General features: G+C 42.7%; 1 protein-coding gene across 18 annotated transcripts in view; it reads right to left on the bottom strand.

Moving 5' to 3' along the window:
• Phf21a (PHD finger protein 21A) overlaps positions 1–15090 on the bottom strand; it is a 179649-nt gene that overhangs the window by 27665 nt on the left and 136894 nt on the right. For 8 of the 18 annotated variants that reach the window (XM_028878967.2, XM_028878968.2, XM_028878961.2 and 5 more), the window contains 3 exons: positions 12326–12559; positions 2618–2869; positions 1334–1423 (listed from right to left, as the gene is read on the bottom strand). In XM_028878967.2, the coding sequence (XP_028734800.1) occupies positions 1334–1423; positions 2618–2869; positions 12326–12559 (576 nt within the window). The remainder of the gene's footprint in view (positions 1–1333; positions 1424–2617; positions 2870–12325; positions 12560–15090) is intronic. The other 10 variants (XM_028878963.2, XM_028878971.2, XM_028878966.2 and 7 more) reach the window with 4 other exon arrangements.

The following is a 15090-nucleotide window of genomic DNA, read 5'->3' as shown; positions in this document are numbered from 1 at the left end:
TTGTTATCAACACCCATGGACATAGATTCCTAAAACAGAAAAGCTTCATGAAATCTACACCCCATTGATTTCATTGTTTAGTCCTTTTGATTCCTTACTGAAAACTCTACCTAGGGCTACTGTGAGAATGAAAACAGACAGCCTCTATGACAGTGGATTCACATCATTTCTGATAACGCCCTAACTGCTCTTCCTACTCAGTCTTAAGTACTTCCAACCTGTAGTCTGCACAGCAGAAAGAGGGACTTTCTAAAACATTAAGTGTGATCATGTCATGTACTTGCCTGAAGATACTTCCACAGATCCCCCTGCTGCTAGGATATAGCCCATATCTCTGCACAGTGGCAAGGACCTCAGGCTCTTCCCCAATGTACCTTTCCAGGCTCTTCTCTAAGTCTAACTGGGTCACCTTTGTGGTCTCTGCACAGCCACAGCAATCTCCTTGGTTCCTTGAACACACGTGTGTGTCTCCACTCCATACACACAGCTTACACTGTATTCTCAGTCTGGGGCATTTTTTTAAATTCCTTCTTCAAAATTTTATCAGACAGACTTTCCTGGGACTTTAGGCCTCACACTGAACATAGATTCTTCAAGGAAATCATGAATGTACCTTCTCTATCAGTCTAGAATGGTCAGTGTCCCTTCTGCCTGCTCAGCCTACCATACATCCCTTATGGACACTGTAATTCCCTACAGGAAACTGTGACGCTACTCTCGGACAGCTGAGAACTGTGCCTTGAAACTCAGTATATTCAGGGCACAAAAGCTTAGTACAATGTTTGCTACCCACAGTACTTATTAAAGATGTATCTGGAGAATAATAGGATGGCCTCCTCTCATGTTAGCACTGTATGACCCCTCACAGACAGACTCTTTTCTCTGTCTGAAAGCTACACCTCAGAGAGAGAAACTCTTGGCCTTTCTATTGGATGGACTGCCTAGAGTCCACCAGGGTTGGTCTAGTGCTTGGAGAACTGCCAGGGGTGAGGAGCAGCAGTACTGCTTGGGCCTGGGCAGAAAAGCCCAATGCAGACTCCTACTCCAATTTCTGTAAGCAGGATTCACAACGACTTGTTTGGCTGTTGGCTGTTGATTCTGTCTCTTTTTAGTAAGGGGAAAAGACATCAAAGTGGTACACATCTCTGCTCCCTGCTGCCAGGACAGTGTGACTACATTTCCCTCCAGCAAGTCAGTAGTACCACGATGCTTGCCCTGGCCTTATCTTGGCTGCCTTCCATCCAGGGTTTCGCTCCACTTTCACTCCTTGGGCAGGCCGGTGGGGACTGCACGCCACTCCACCCACCACTGGGTTTCTCACCGGCTCACTCACCTGTGGAAGAAAGTTTGGGCGTGGAGTGAGTCTGGGGGGAGGGATAAACTGCGGTACTTTGATGGGCTGAGGAGGTGTTGCTTGAACCTGCTTAAAACAAACAAAAACAAGAAGACAGATAAGCATGAGAGGGCAGTCACAGTTCAGTGTCAGAGGCAGACACTCAGGACACAGGGGTCTGCTCTCCACAGCACGCAGTACTCCTTCCCACCAGCTCTTGCCATGCACTTCACTATGTGAATTAACACTGCTTTAGGAACGATGTCTTTCCCACTGCACACTCCATCCCATCAAGTGATCTACCACACGCCTGTCTCCTCACATACCTTCTGCAGAACAAAGTATGCTCAGCAACCTTGGACACTTTCTCTGATACTCAGGAACTCTCTTACACTTAGATATTTTAAGAGTCAAAACTATATCTGAAGTAAAATCAAACTTGCTGCCTGTCTGAATGGATCCCCCCACCCCCCCAGATTCAAGCTTTACTCAACAAAGAAGGGCTGAGTGGCTTTCTTCCTATAGAGAACTTTGGAACCCTAGTGTCTGGCTGGATGACAGGGCTACTTCTCTAAGGACTCCTGGGTAAAGTGACAAAGCTTCACTTGGTTGCTACGTTTACTCATTATTGGTCATTATTCAAAAACACCAAGAGCTTTGTCATTTGAAGAAGATAACTGAGTATCACAATTTGGACCTGGTTCTCATAAACAGCCAAGAACAACAGTGTCTAATGGCTCGATCCTGGAAATTCTGGACAATCTTGTTCAAGTATTCCCTCCAAGGGATCCTCCCTCTGGTAGGACTTGGCCTTTGACACATTCATCTCTGAATTTCTTTAATATTTTTAAAGTGTGCCCCAACCAACTCTAAGTACTTTCTGGCTGCATTCAAATTAGAGGGATAATGAATAGAAAGGATGCAGCAGGGGTTTTCCTCAAAGCAGACCACAGCACAGGGAGTTTCAGCACTCAGAATTCATGGGAGATGTGGGGAGGAGACAGTGGACAGAATGGAGGGAAAGAGAAGTAAAACAGCGTGTGTCTTTGTGAAGGACATTTTCCCTCCCAAACCAAGTCCTAATTTGACCTCAGACAGTGTACTAAATCCAGTCCCTGGTGTCAGGACACCTCTGTAGTTAACTGACAGGCCCACAGGGGAGTTTGCTTTGCTAGAAAAATGATAGGAGCTTAGAAACCCAGCAGGAGCCTAAAATGGAAACACTCTACAATGCACAACCTGAACCCTCTCATGTGAACACACGAGTAGCAGCTACTGGCTTACCAGAGTGACTGTGTTTTTTGCCACAATTTGGACAGCCTCTGCCCCAGGCCCAGGGACCTTACTAGACGTCTGGAGGTTGACTGGTGTGTTCTGCACATCAGTGCTGAGCACAGCTTTCTGACTGTTGATGGCGGTCACCATAGCAATGGTAGGTCTCTGGCCCACAACAGAGGCAGGCATGGTCGCAGTTGCTGCTTTCAAGACGAGAGGTAGTGTCTTTGTGGTAATCATAGAAGCTGTAGTTACAGTCTTCTAGGAGACACGGAGAACAGACATTAGGACACTGGAATGTGATCCCATTGAACAATATGTTTCTGAACTCCCAAAGGAAAAAAAAGCAATCAAGTTTGTCTATCAAATGAACATTTGTGATGTAGAATATGTGTCTTACTATAGAGAAAAACAACCTCTAGTTTCTCAAGTTAGGGTCACTTGTAAACAGGAAAGCTCACTGCAGTGAGTGCACACTCATATAGACACAAGGTTTTAAGCAATGGACAGTGCACATCTACAGGTACAGAATATGAGTGCATTTAATGCTTCTGGATTTTCTAACTCTGATAAAGTGAGTTAATTCATATGTAAGTTGCACACTGTCTCTACCCCTGATTTCTATAACCTCACCCATAAGGCTACTTGCCACCTGTGACACAAGGCAAAGGGCAGTGTCTTTCCATCTGTCTGAGGGTCCCCCTGGGGAAGTAGAAGGGAAACTCACAGGAGGACCAGCAGAACTGCTGCCTCAGAGGTAGTAAACCCCAAGCTCCAGATAATGATGCTGCTAACGAGCACAGGAAACGCCAGCTCTCTATTCCAAAGGGGGCTGAGCCACTACCTACAGTCTTTCCTCTGGAGAACTGATGTGGAAGTGATCAAAGAGTCAGAGAAACCGACAAGGTGGGAACAAACACCTGGCTTTCAAAAGCCTTGGGAATCAGAGGAGGAGTGTCAGTGAGGACCTGACTCTTCCAGGCTGTCTCTGAAGCATTAAAGCTGCATTTGCCTAACGTTTTACTAGAACAATTACAAAATCTGTTACAGAAACCACTCATTACACAGCACACACATCTACCTGGCACTACTACCAACCCCTCGAGATGCAGACCTTTCAGGAACACAAACATTCATCTCCAACTCACTGGTTCTGTTACTTACTCCACTTTAACTTCTTTTTCTAAAATGTACTCTACAGTTTGGCTTTTTATAAACTTTAATTAAAAAATTAAAGGTCAGTCCTACACTTGTACTCATCACATTTTTCTCAGCCACATGTGGCAAGCAACTAGCAGCTGGGCAGTGGGGTGAGAGCATACCCAATTCTGCAGGAGTTCTATGGCAGCCCTTTCTCCTCCACACACCTGGAAAACCTCTCTGAAGAAGTTTCACCTCTATGCCATGTGAGCACCATGTGTCCAGCTACTGAGTGTGTATAATTACTTACCTTTTCTGCCTGACATGTGCGTGCATGCATGCACACACACCCATCTTTTAAAATTTCCTTTTAACAACAAGAAAGACATAATAATGTGGCCTCATCTATCCCACCACAATTTAATCAGCAATCCTTATTGGTGTTTACAATTAAAACCCCCCAAATCTTTGCTTTAGTTTCCAAGGCACAACACAGGCAGCTCATGCCACCTGCCACTGCCGTCTCAAATGTGAAACGGCACCTGGGCGGCAGCAGGTCAGGGTTGAAAGTGACAACAGCTAACTGCCATTTCATCACTGGAAATGCAGCAGCACAGGCTCTCTCACAAAGCCAGTTGTTGTAGAGTTTTAAACACAGTATGCGATCAGCCTCATCTTTCAATTTAAAATGCTTGACTACAAAGAGATTTTTGAAGTGGTGATGGCCTTCAATCCTAGTGTAACACAGGCTGTGGACGTGAGGCTCTGGTCAGCAGAACTCAATGACACAGATTTTTAAAGCAGTTTGTGTGTTGATATCGCTTTAAATGAGGTCAATACACTTTTGTTTGAAGCACCTCTAGTTGAAGCAAATCATTATCAATATTGGATTAACTCTAAACTGATTATTCTAGCAAATACTGAATAAAAACACAAATCCCCCAAAATTATATACTTACCATTAACTCAATGGTTCCATAACATTAAACCTGACAAGTTACTTCACACTGTAACTCAGCATTTTTATTTTCCTTTACATGTATTTAACTGTGTCTAATTTCATTTCACATATTTTAGGATCTATGTAATTCTATGTAGCACATAGGCCAAAGATGTAGTATGAATGTCATAGTGAAAGCTTCTTAAAGAATGTATTCACGGCTTAGCTAAGGTTCTCACTTCTGGTCTGCTGCTTGCTCTATTACAAATATTTGGGAACATGAAGCCAACTCTTGGAGTGTTAAGGTTTAGATGAGAAGGGGACTTTGACCTATAAGCATACTGAAAATGTCTCAGCTGTCCCAACAGGAAGAAGAGAAGATGCAGAAAGGATGGGTATCTGAAATCAAAGACAATGATTTTCATGGAAGTTGTGTTTAGATCTGGTTAGTTAATGCTGCTCAAGTCTGATGAGGTATTATAGTTGCATAAAGTTCTTTAATAATGACAAAACATGAACTTGATAGCTAGAAGTTCACACAGACATATATATATATATATATATATATAAACACTAAGAGCAAAGTCCTTTTTGCTTTACTTTAACTAATTAAAAATTTAAGATTTATTTATTTTATGTCTATCAGCGTTTTGCCTGTATGTATGTATGTGTTCCATATGTGGGTCTGAGTGCTTGAAGAAGTCAGAAGAGGAAATGGAGTTACAGATGCCTGTGAACTGCCGTATTAGTGCCGGGAACCAAACCCAGTTCTCTGCAAAAGCAATGGTGCTCTCAACTGTTGAGCATCCCTTCAGCTCCTAAAAATGGTTTTCTGGGGACAAAGTCTCACTTGATAGTCAAGCTTGTGGTAATCAAACCTGTCTCAGCCTCCTGAACACTGGGATTACATGTGTGAACCACAAAGCTTGGCTAAATACCTTTGTATGTTTTGTAAAGTTTTTACTGTTAGCCTGTAAGATATGAGGCATTTAAACTTACAAACATATGATCCGATGTACAAACCAGAACTTCTCTCTCTCTCTCTCTCTCTCTCTCTCTCTCTCTCTCTCTCTCTCTCTCTCAAATAACAAGTATCTTTAAAAAATATTTATTTATTTATTGTGTATACAGTATTCTTTCTGCATGTATGCTTACAGGCCAGAAGAGGGCAACGTATCGAATTATGGATGGCTGTGAGCTACCATGTGGGTGCTGGGAACTGAACTCAGGACCTCTGGAAGAGCAGACAGTGCTCTTAACTGCTGAGCCATCTCTCCAGTCCCCTCAAGGGATATTTCTATGGGCTCTAATTAATCCCCACATCTATTTTAGTGTCTGCTTAATTTTGAGTAAGAAGTCACCACTGTTTTATGCTCAACCACAAATAGAACTCGCCCTCCCCTTTGTTTTAATAACTACATACCTCTTTTTATGTGCATTTTATCATTACAAATGAGAAGGTTGTTTCTCTCCCCTTGGCAGCCACTGACTGCCTGTAGCTCTCCATGTAGGGTATGGCCTTGACAGCCAGATGCTGTCATTACTCAGGTCTTGTTTGGGCAACCACATTGTTGAGATTTCATGGATACAGCTTCCCTGTCATGTCTAGAAAACACTGCCTCACAGCAGGGTCCCTCAGCTTAGGAAACTTCCCCACATAGCATCTCCCTGCTGCCCGCTCCGATCACAAACATTAGTTATTCCTTTTAGATGTTACATATCTCATATATACCATTCTTAAACCTATCTGTTCTTAGGACTTTTAATGACTTTATATGACTATCAAATACCCAAGTTTTATCATGCTTTAGAGGTAGCTCCTTCTTGCCATCATTTCACACTCCATGTTCTAGCTACATGAGCCCACTTGCTACTTCAAAGGTATGGTGGCTTGAGCGAGAATAAACTCATAAATTTGAATGCTTTGTTTCCAGGTGCTGGACTATTTAGGAAGGATCAGGAGGTGTGGCCTTGTTGAAGAAGATGTGTCACTGCAGGGTGGTGGAGTGGGGGAGGGGCATAGGCTTTGAAGTTTCAAAAGCCCAAACCAGGCCCAGTCTCACTCACTTTCTGCCTCCTGCTTGGTGATCAGGATGTAAGCTCTCAACTACTGCTTTCACATCACGCCAGCTGGCCAGCAGCCACACCTCCACCATAATGATCATAAATTACCCCTATGAAACTGCTTCCAATTAAATGCTTTCTTCTGTAAGTTGCCTTGGTCAACTTACAGAACAGTAACTAAGACAGAAGGCATGCTTTTGTTGTTTTCTATTTACTTCTGTTGTTTTGAGACAGACTCATTAGGAAGCCCAGGCTGGCCTTGAACTCTTCATCCTCCTGATTCATCCTCCTGAGTGTTGGGACTGTAGCACTACACCTGGCTTTGCATTTTCTTCTCTAAAAGAAAGATTTTATTCATATTCATATATATATATATATATATAGTTTTTTTGAGACAAAGTTTCTCTGTGTAGCCCTGGCCATTCTGGAGCTTGCTCTGTAGACCAGGCTGGTCTCAAACTCAGATTCTCCTGCATTTGCCTCCCAAGTGCTGGGATTAAAGGCATGTATCACCACTGCCCAGATCTACTATTACTTTTAATTTTTAAATTTTGTATAAATGTGTGTGTTTGCGTGGGGATTTGTGCATGTAAGTGCAGTGCCTGGGGAGGTCAGAAGAGGGTATCAAGTCCCTTGGAACTAGAGTTAGAGGCAGCTTGAGTTACTTAACACAAGAGGTGAGAAACTGAACTTTGGTCTTCTGTAAGGAAAGTACAGGCTCTTAACCTCTTTGCAGCAAAACCTACCTCTCCTGCCCCTCCTTTAAAAAATTTTTAAAACGCGCACGCGCGCGCGCGCGCGCGCGTCTGTGTGTGTGTGTGTTAGAATGTGCACATGAGTGTAGGTGTTCGTGGAGGTTAGAAGATGGTAATGGATCTCCCTGGAGCTGGAAGTACAGGTGCTTGTGAGCTGAGGGACAAGGGTGCTAGTTAGTGAACTCTAATCCTTTGCAAGAGCAGTGCATACTTTTAGCCACTGAGATCTTCTACAGGTTCCAAATTGACTTTTTATAAATTCTCTATTTTTTTAATTGTCTTCCTATCTACAATTATGCTCTTTACTCTCTGCTCTACCATGGAAATCCCATTCATTGGTCCGGATCCTGTCAATGCCACCTCCTTTAAGAAGTGCTTTTGATTCCTCTAGTGAAAATTACCCTTTCTCTGGTATTTTCAGTCCTTCACTGGTACTTTGAGTCTAGCCTCCACATTCCCTAGCTCAGTGCTTACACAGTGTGGACTCAATAAATATTTACAAAATGAATGAAAATGAATTACCATAATATGCCAGATTCTTGGCAGGGACTGTTGCTCTTTGTATACCATCTAGCACACAGAGAGCAGTCAATAAACACTGAATGGAGCTCACTGCAAAGACAAACAACAGAAACCCAGAGGGCCGTTGGGTTTAGCATTAAGCCTTTGCATTAAACAAAACAAAACAATATAAAATCAAGGTTAGCTAAATCAATTAAATGTATCAGGTGTGCTACCAGATGGAGAGAAGCTATGCAACACTGGTCTGGAGGCAGTGCTGGGCCCTGTTGTCCACCAGCCCAATGCAGATACTCAGGTGAATAGAGGAGCTACCAATTAGGCATTTGTTTATAAATCTGCTTGATTTGTGTAACATAGACTATTACTTGAATAGAAAATTCCATGTATTAAAACAGTAAATACTCGCATATCACCAAACAACAATTCTACCCTGTTCTTCCCATGTAAACACTCTCTAATCTAACTGCATTTTGAAAAGAGAACCTAATTCAACTCCATCTAAAACCCCAGGAAAAGTAAATTTATAAGCAATCTTTGAGAAGTTATAAAAGTTCAAGGAAACCTTGAAAGAAGAAAGGGAGAGAAGGAGGGAGGGAGGGAGGGAGGGAGGCAGGCAGGCAGGCAGGCAGGCAGCCAGTTAGCCAGCCAGCCAGCCAGCCAGCCAGCCAGCCTGGACAGCTCACAGCTGGCTGTAACTCCAGTGGAGAGTCAATGCCCTATTCTGGCTTCTGCAGGCACTGCATGCATGTGATGTGTACATGTACATCCAGGTAAATACTCTCACATGCAGAGGCAGGAAGATCTTTGAGTTTGAGGCTAGCATGGACTACACAGTAAGTTCTAGGTTAGCTGGAACTACATAGTAAGACCCTGTTGGAGGAAAAAAAAATGTCTAATTTACAGATAGTACTGGATGATTAGTGGGAAAGTGTTTGATGCCCTAGTTCTCTGATTGAAGATTTATTTATTTATTTTTACTTTATCATTTTATGTGTATGAGTGTTTGACTGAATGCATGCATTTTACACTAAGTGTTTGCCTGGTGCCCTTGGAGGTTAGAAGAGGGTGTTGGATGCCCTGGAAATGGAGTTACAGACAGAGATGCCATATGGATGCTGGGAATCAAACTTTGGTCCTCTGTAAGAGCAACAAATGCTCCTAACTGCTGAATCAACTCACCGACCTCCTTTCTCTTCCTAGGTTTCACACTGTGCTGGTATCCCCTTACCTGGCATTGTCTGGCAGCACAGACAAGTAGCTGAATGGACAGATTTCTCATTCAGAATTTCTGGCTTCAACTTTGGCTCTACTGAATACCACCTATTATATATGTTTTAAATTTTCCTTTCTAAAAATCTGAACTCTAGGATTAAGAGTGAAGAGCATGTCCACTACACATGCAAAACCTTGCATAGTATGCTGGTATTCAGTAGCCTCTATCAAATTCTAGGCATTGTTAGTTTTTTTTAATAGGTGGTTCAATTCTTTACTTTATACATGGCTAGGTGGTGGTAGTGTACACCTTTAATCCCAGCACTTGGGAGGCAGAGACAGGCAAATCTCTGTGAGTTTGAGGCCAGTCTGGTCTACAGAGTGAGTTCTAGGACAGCCAAGGCTATTACACAAAGAAACCCTGTCTTGAAAAACCAAACAACAACAACAAAAAGTTATACATGAACTAGTCTTAGGACTACAAATAATAATTAGATTCCTCTACATACACAGTGAAGATTCAGTATTGGTGTGTTTCAGAAGACCCAAACCACTCTGAAATATGTAAAGTAACTGTACTGAGTATTAACGTACATTTTTCTATGGAAGGGTACATAGCTTTCAACAGTCCTAAAGGGTTTTGTGATATACCCAATTCCCAGTGAACTACTGTTCACTACTCTTATTCATTTATTTTTGTGATGCTAGGTGTAGTAGTTTGAATGCAATTGGCCCCCATAAGCTCATAGGGAGTGTTACTATTAGGAGGTGTGGCTTTGTCGGAGCAGGTATGGCCTTGTTGGAGAAGCATGTTACCATGGAAGCAGGCTTTGAGGTCTCATATATGCTCAAGCTATACTTCCTGTTGCCTGTGGGATCAAGATGTAGCTCCTTCTCTAGCATCATGTCTGCCTGTACACTGCCATGCATGATGATAATGAACTAAACCTCTGAAACTGGAAGCCATTCAATTAGATGTTTTCCTTCATAAGAGTTGCTGTGGTCGTGGTGTCTCTTCACAGCAATAGAGACCCTAACTAGACACTGGGGATGGAACACAGGATCTGACACATGGGGAACAAGTACTCTATTGCTGAGCACATCAGAATCTTTTTGTTGTTGTTTTTCAAGACACTGTTTCTCTTGTAACAGTTCTAGCTGTCCTGGAACTCTATCTATAGACCAGGCTGGCCTTGAACTCACAGGATCCTCCTGCCTTTGCCTCACAGAATGCTGGGATTAAAGGCATTTGTCACGATGCCCAGCTAGACTCCTAAAAAAAGACTTCTTTTATGTGTATAAGTGTTTTGTCTACAGGCATATATGTGTACCATATGCATGCCTGGTGCCTACAGAGGCCAGAAGAAGGCATCAATCCACTGTTACTAGAGTTATGGATGACAGTATCACCAAGTGGGTACTGAGAATTGAACTGGGGCCCTCTGTAAGACTAGTGAATACTCCTAACTTCCAAGCCTCTTCATCCCCCCCGCCCCTTTTTTTGGTTGATTTACTTATTTGGGTATGAGTGTGTGCAGGTGTGCAGACATGTGCCGTTCTCCAGTTATCATCAACTTTGCTTTGTTTTTTATTTATTCATTTGGTGTGTGCACATGAGTGCCTGAGTGTGTATATGTGCACCCTGTGCATGCAGATGCCTGGAGAGCCAGAAGGAGGAACTAGATTTCCTGGAATTGCACTTACAAATTATTGCATGCCTCTCCATGTGGGTTCTGGGAACTAAACCCAAGTCTTCTCCAAGAGCACCAAACACTGTTAACTGCTGAGCCATCTCTCAGGCCTCACCTTGGTATTTGAGACAGGATCTCTCACTGGGATCTTGAACTTACAGCTTCAGCTAGGCTGGCTGGCTAGCAAGCTCCAGGGATTCTCCTGTCTCTGCTCCCTAGCACTGACATTAAAAACACACACGACCACACACTGTCTTTTTTATGTGAGTGCTGGGGTTAGAACTCAGGTCCTCACGCTTACACAGCAGGCACTTTACCAACGGAGCCGCCTCACCAGGCCCATCGGCTCCTTTTAAAAAGGTGCATTTATAATATATCTAAGGCTGTAGAGGTCAAGCTTGAATAATTTTCTTACTCAAATGTCAATTCCAAATATGCCCTTTCAGTGTGTCTTGACTCTCTCCTCACATTCTGTGCTAGGTAAAATGCCCTTTCCAGTAAAACATTTCCACAGCTGCATCAGGCATTCTGAGTCTCACCTGCACCCTCATTCCAAGAATGTGGACTTGAAGCAAACTTGTTATCTCTGTAGATAATAAAAACATATCACCCTCTTGAATGCTTCTGTCTACTCGGTCCCAAAAGCATGGGCACTGGAACAGCTCTATGCCTAATTGCTAAGAAATTCAGAAAAACAGTTCCAGAAGGGGTCAAATCACTTTAGAACAAATACAAATAAACACCCCCCCAAATTTTCCAGACTTTAATTCAGTTGGGGTGCTCGGAGTAATTTGTCTTTGGTGTTGATGACAAGTAGAAAATCATTTAGCAGGTATGTATGCATATATGTGTGTGTGTGTGTTGCTAGGCTTGGGCATGGTTGGCAAGCACTCTATTGCTGAGCTCCACTCCCAATGGAAATCATTTAACTTTTTTTTCCTCACTCCTTTTGGTTTTTTGTTTTTTGAGATAAGATCTCATGCAGCCCAAGCTGGCCTCAAACTTTAACTTCTTGTGTAGTCAAAGGTGACTGACTTTCTGATCCCTCTGCCTCCACCTCAGAGTGCTGGGATCACAGGCATAAACCACCACACCTGGTTTTAAGTGGTGCTGAGGATCAAACCCATGGATTCATGAATGCTAGCTATGCCCTCCATCACAACTGAGCCACACTCTCAACTCAGTCATTTGACTTTTGCTCCCTAGAAGGCTCTTTCCTTCTGCCAATGAATTTAACTGATCCTTATAGTAATAGTAAAACCCAAAACAAAACCCAGAAAACTTGCTTAGTGTTAGGTGAGCTTAGGATAGCTAAAGCAGGATCTAGTTCTACATGATCAATAACTAATCAACACCCAGCACTCAGCCTTGGCTGCTCCACCCACACGGTTACCTGTGATGCAGTCAGGCTGGGCGGTGCTGCTGACTGCTGGGCGTGCTGCTGCTGCTGCTGCTGCTGTTGCTGCTGTTGCTGCTGCTGCTGCTGCAGTGGCTGCAGTGGCTGCAGTGGCTGCTGCTGTGCTGTTTGTAGTTTGTTTTCAGACTGTGACAATGGCTGTATCTGGAACTTGTCCGGCTGCTCTTGCTTGACTATCAGGTTCTTCCGCAGCTGTTCAACTACTCTTTTCTACCGAATAAAAACAAAAACCTATCAGAATGCTGTTCACTCTCTAACACCTTTCCACAACTAGCTTCCTCTAACATTTACTACATCTACAATTTACAGATTCTAATATGAGGAACTCAAAGAACCTTACAGATATTTTAATTAATATGAAATCACTGTTATAAGAAACGTATTATATATAAAGGAAACGGAGGCATACAGATTTAAAAAATGAAGCAGAGCCCACTCTCCCTCCCTTCCACCCTCCCTCCTTTTTTTCTTCCTCTCTTCTTTTTTCTCCCCTGCCACACTCTTTCCTTCAGGTAGCTTCACTACGTAGTTCAGTGGGCCTTGAACTCACTGTCGTGCTTCAGCCTCCCAAATGCTTGGATTCTAGGGATGAGCCGCTATAGCCAGTTCAGATTTCTTGGCCATTGTCAACTTACCATGTGAGGTTGGAAGAGCAGAACAGCACAGCCGTATAAATGTAGCTCTAGAGCTACACTGTCTAAACACCTGCCCAGTTTATACAATGCTGGGCAGGAGTTTTTAACTAACCTGTCCCGTAGTGCCCTGGTCTGTAAAATGAGACCATAGAGCACCTCTTATGAGCAACAACTGAACTGATCTATATGGAGTACTCAGACCTGACGGGCATATTACTGGTCATTATTAACTTTTTCTGTCTGATATTTAACAATTGAAGCAAGCATCATGTATCTACCCCAGTTTGAAACATTAAGTAAGGTTCAGGACATAGCTCAGTGGTACAGCACTTGGGTAACATCTGCAAGGCCCTCAGCTCAATCCATAGGACACTCTTTCTCCCTCTCTCTCTCCCACCCTTATTTTTAAATAAAGAAACTGTGGTATGCTATACAAACAAAAAGCAGTCTGAATTACTGAAATGTGCAACTACTGAGTAGGACTTCTTCGCTGGGACAGATTTTAGGAATATATAATAGAATCATATGCTATCTGTTTAGGCAGAGTAGAAGTTTAATTACATAGAAGAGAAATTTAAAGTCAAGCTGGATGTAGTGATGTACATCTTTAATCCCAGCATTCTGGAGGCAGGAGCAGGTGTATCTCTGTGAGAGTCCAGGCTAGCCTGGTCTACATAGTGAGCTCAAGGACAGTTTCTGATACATAGTGATGTCTTTTTTTTTTTTTTTTGGTTTTTTGAGACGGGGTTTCTCTGCATAGTTTTTGGTGCCTGTCCTGGATCTCACTCTGCAGATCAGGCTGGCCTCGAACTCACAGAGATCCGCCTGGCTCTGCCTCCCGAGTGCTGGGATTAAAGGCATGCACCACTACTGCCCAGCCATAGTAATATCTTGTCTCAAAAAAAAAAAAAATAATAATAATAATAAATAAGTAAGAAAACTTAAAGTCAAGGTTTATAAAGGATGTATTTTTTGATATTTTCATTATTATATAATAATATATAATATTATTATATTATATATAATCTATAATAATCTATCCCTCCTTATCTACCTCTCCTTTCTTTTTGGTACAGAAAAGTGGTTTTCAACCCCATGCCCTCAAAAGAAAGCTTTAAATAAGGGGCTCATGGAATCCAGAACAGTCAGGTTAATTTGCAAATTACGAATGTGGCTCTAACTGACTTTGCTGCTCAAAGTCTCTAAAGAACCTGAACCCGAAAGCTACTTCACTTAGCATGGTGGGGTAGTAAAATATCCATAAAATAGATTAAAAAAAAAAACACTTAAGTTAATACTAAATACATCCCTGAAAAGTTTTTAAATATTGTTATTAATTCTTTTCAAATAATGAAAATACCACATAAAGGCCAATTTAGGGGAGGGAACCAACTGTACATTACACCCCATATTAGCACTGCCTTTATGGGTATAAAAATTTTTTTTGATGCAGTCCAAGGCTTTTGGAGAAGACACAAGCAGAATAAAAATTTAATAAACTATAAAATACTTATAAAATAATGTGAAGTCTTCAAACTATTTCCTGAGTATAAAAGGCCCTGCAATGGAGGTGCTGCAGTTCATGGTGGGGTGCTGCAGGGAACCGTGAGCACCGCAGAGACACGTTAACCCTGGTGCCTGTCTGGACACTTAGATGTTTAAACGTGAAATATTATTAGAATTGCTTTCAGTCTTTCTCCTCATCAGATACCAAGTAGGCATCACTGGAGAAAAAGACTGCTACAGGTCTTTTTACAAACAGAGGGAGAAAGCAGGAGGACACGGAAGGGTGGCCCGTGCCCAAGGGTGGGGTGGGGGGCGAGGAACTGTGAAGTGGTGTACCAGGCACAGGGGAAGGACATGGTGTTTTCTCCTCTCCAGCAGGACTACAGTGTGTTGTCCTGATTAGCCTACGGAAGTGAACTACAATGAAGACACAAAGCCCAGGACCTGTTCCCCGTGGTGTGTGTAACGGCAAGGAACCTCAGAGGCAAGAACTAAAGAGATGCAGGCTACAGAACTCTTCAGCCAGATGGCTAGAGCATGGTGATGGCCATTCGGAACCAGAGGCAGAGTGGAAGTCAAGTGAGTGACACTGCATTCATA

This window comes from Peromyscus leucopus, chromosome 4, assembly GCF_004664715.2.
Source record: "Peromyscus leucopus breed LL Stock chromosome 4, UCI_PerLeu_2.1, whole genome shotgun sequence".
Taxonomy (NCBI): Eukaryota; Metazoa; Chordata; class Mammalia; order Rodentia; family Cricetidae; genus Peromyscus; species Peromyscus leucopus.
This window is presented reverse-complemented; position numbering and strand designations above follow the sequence as displayed.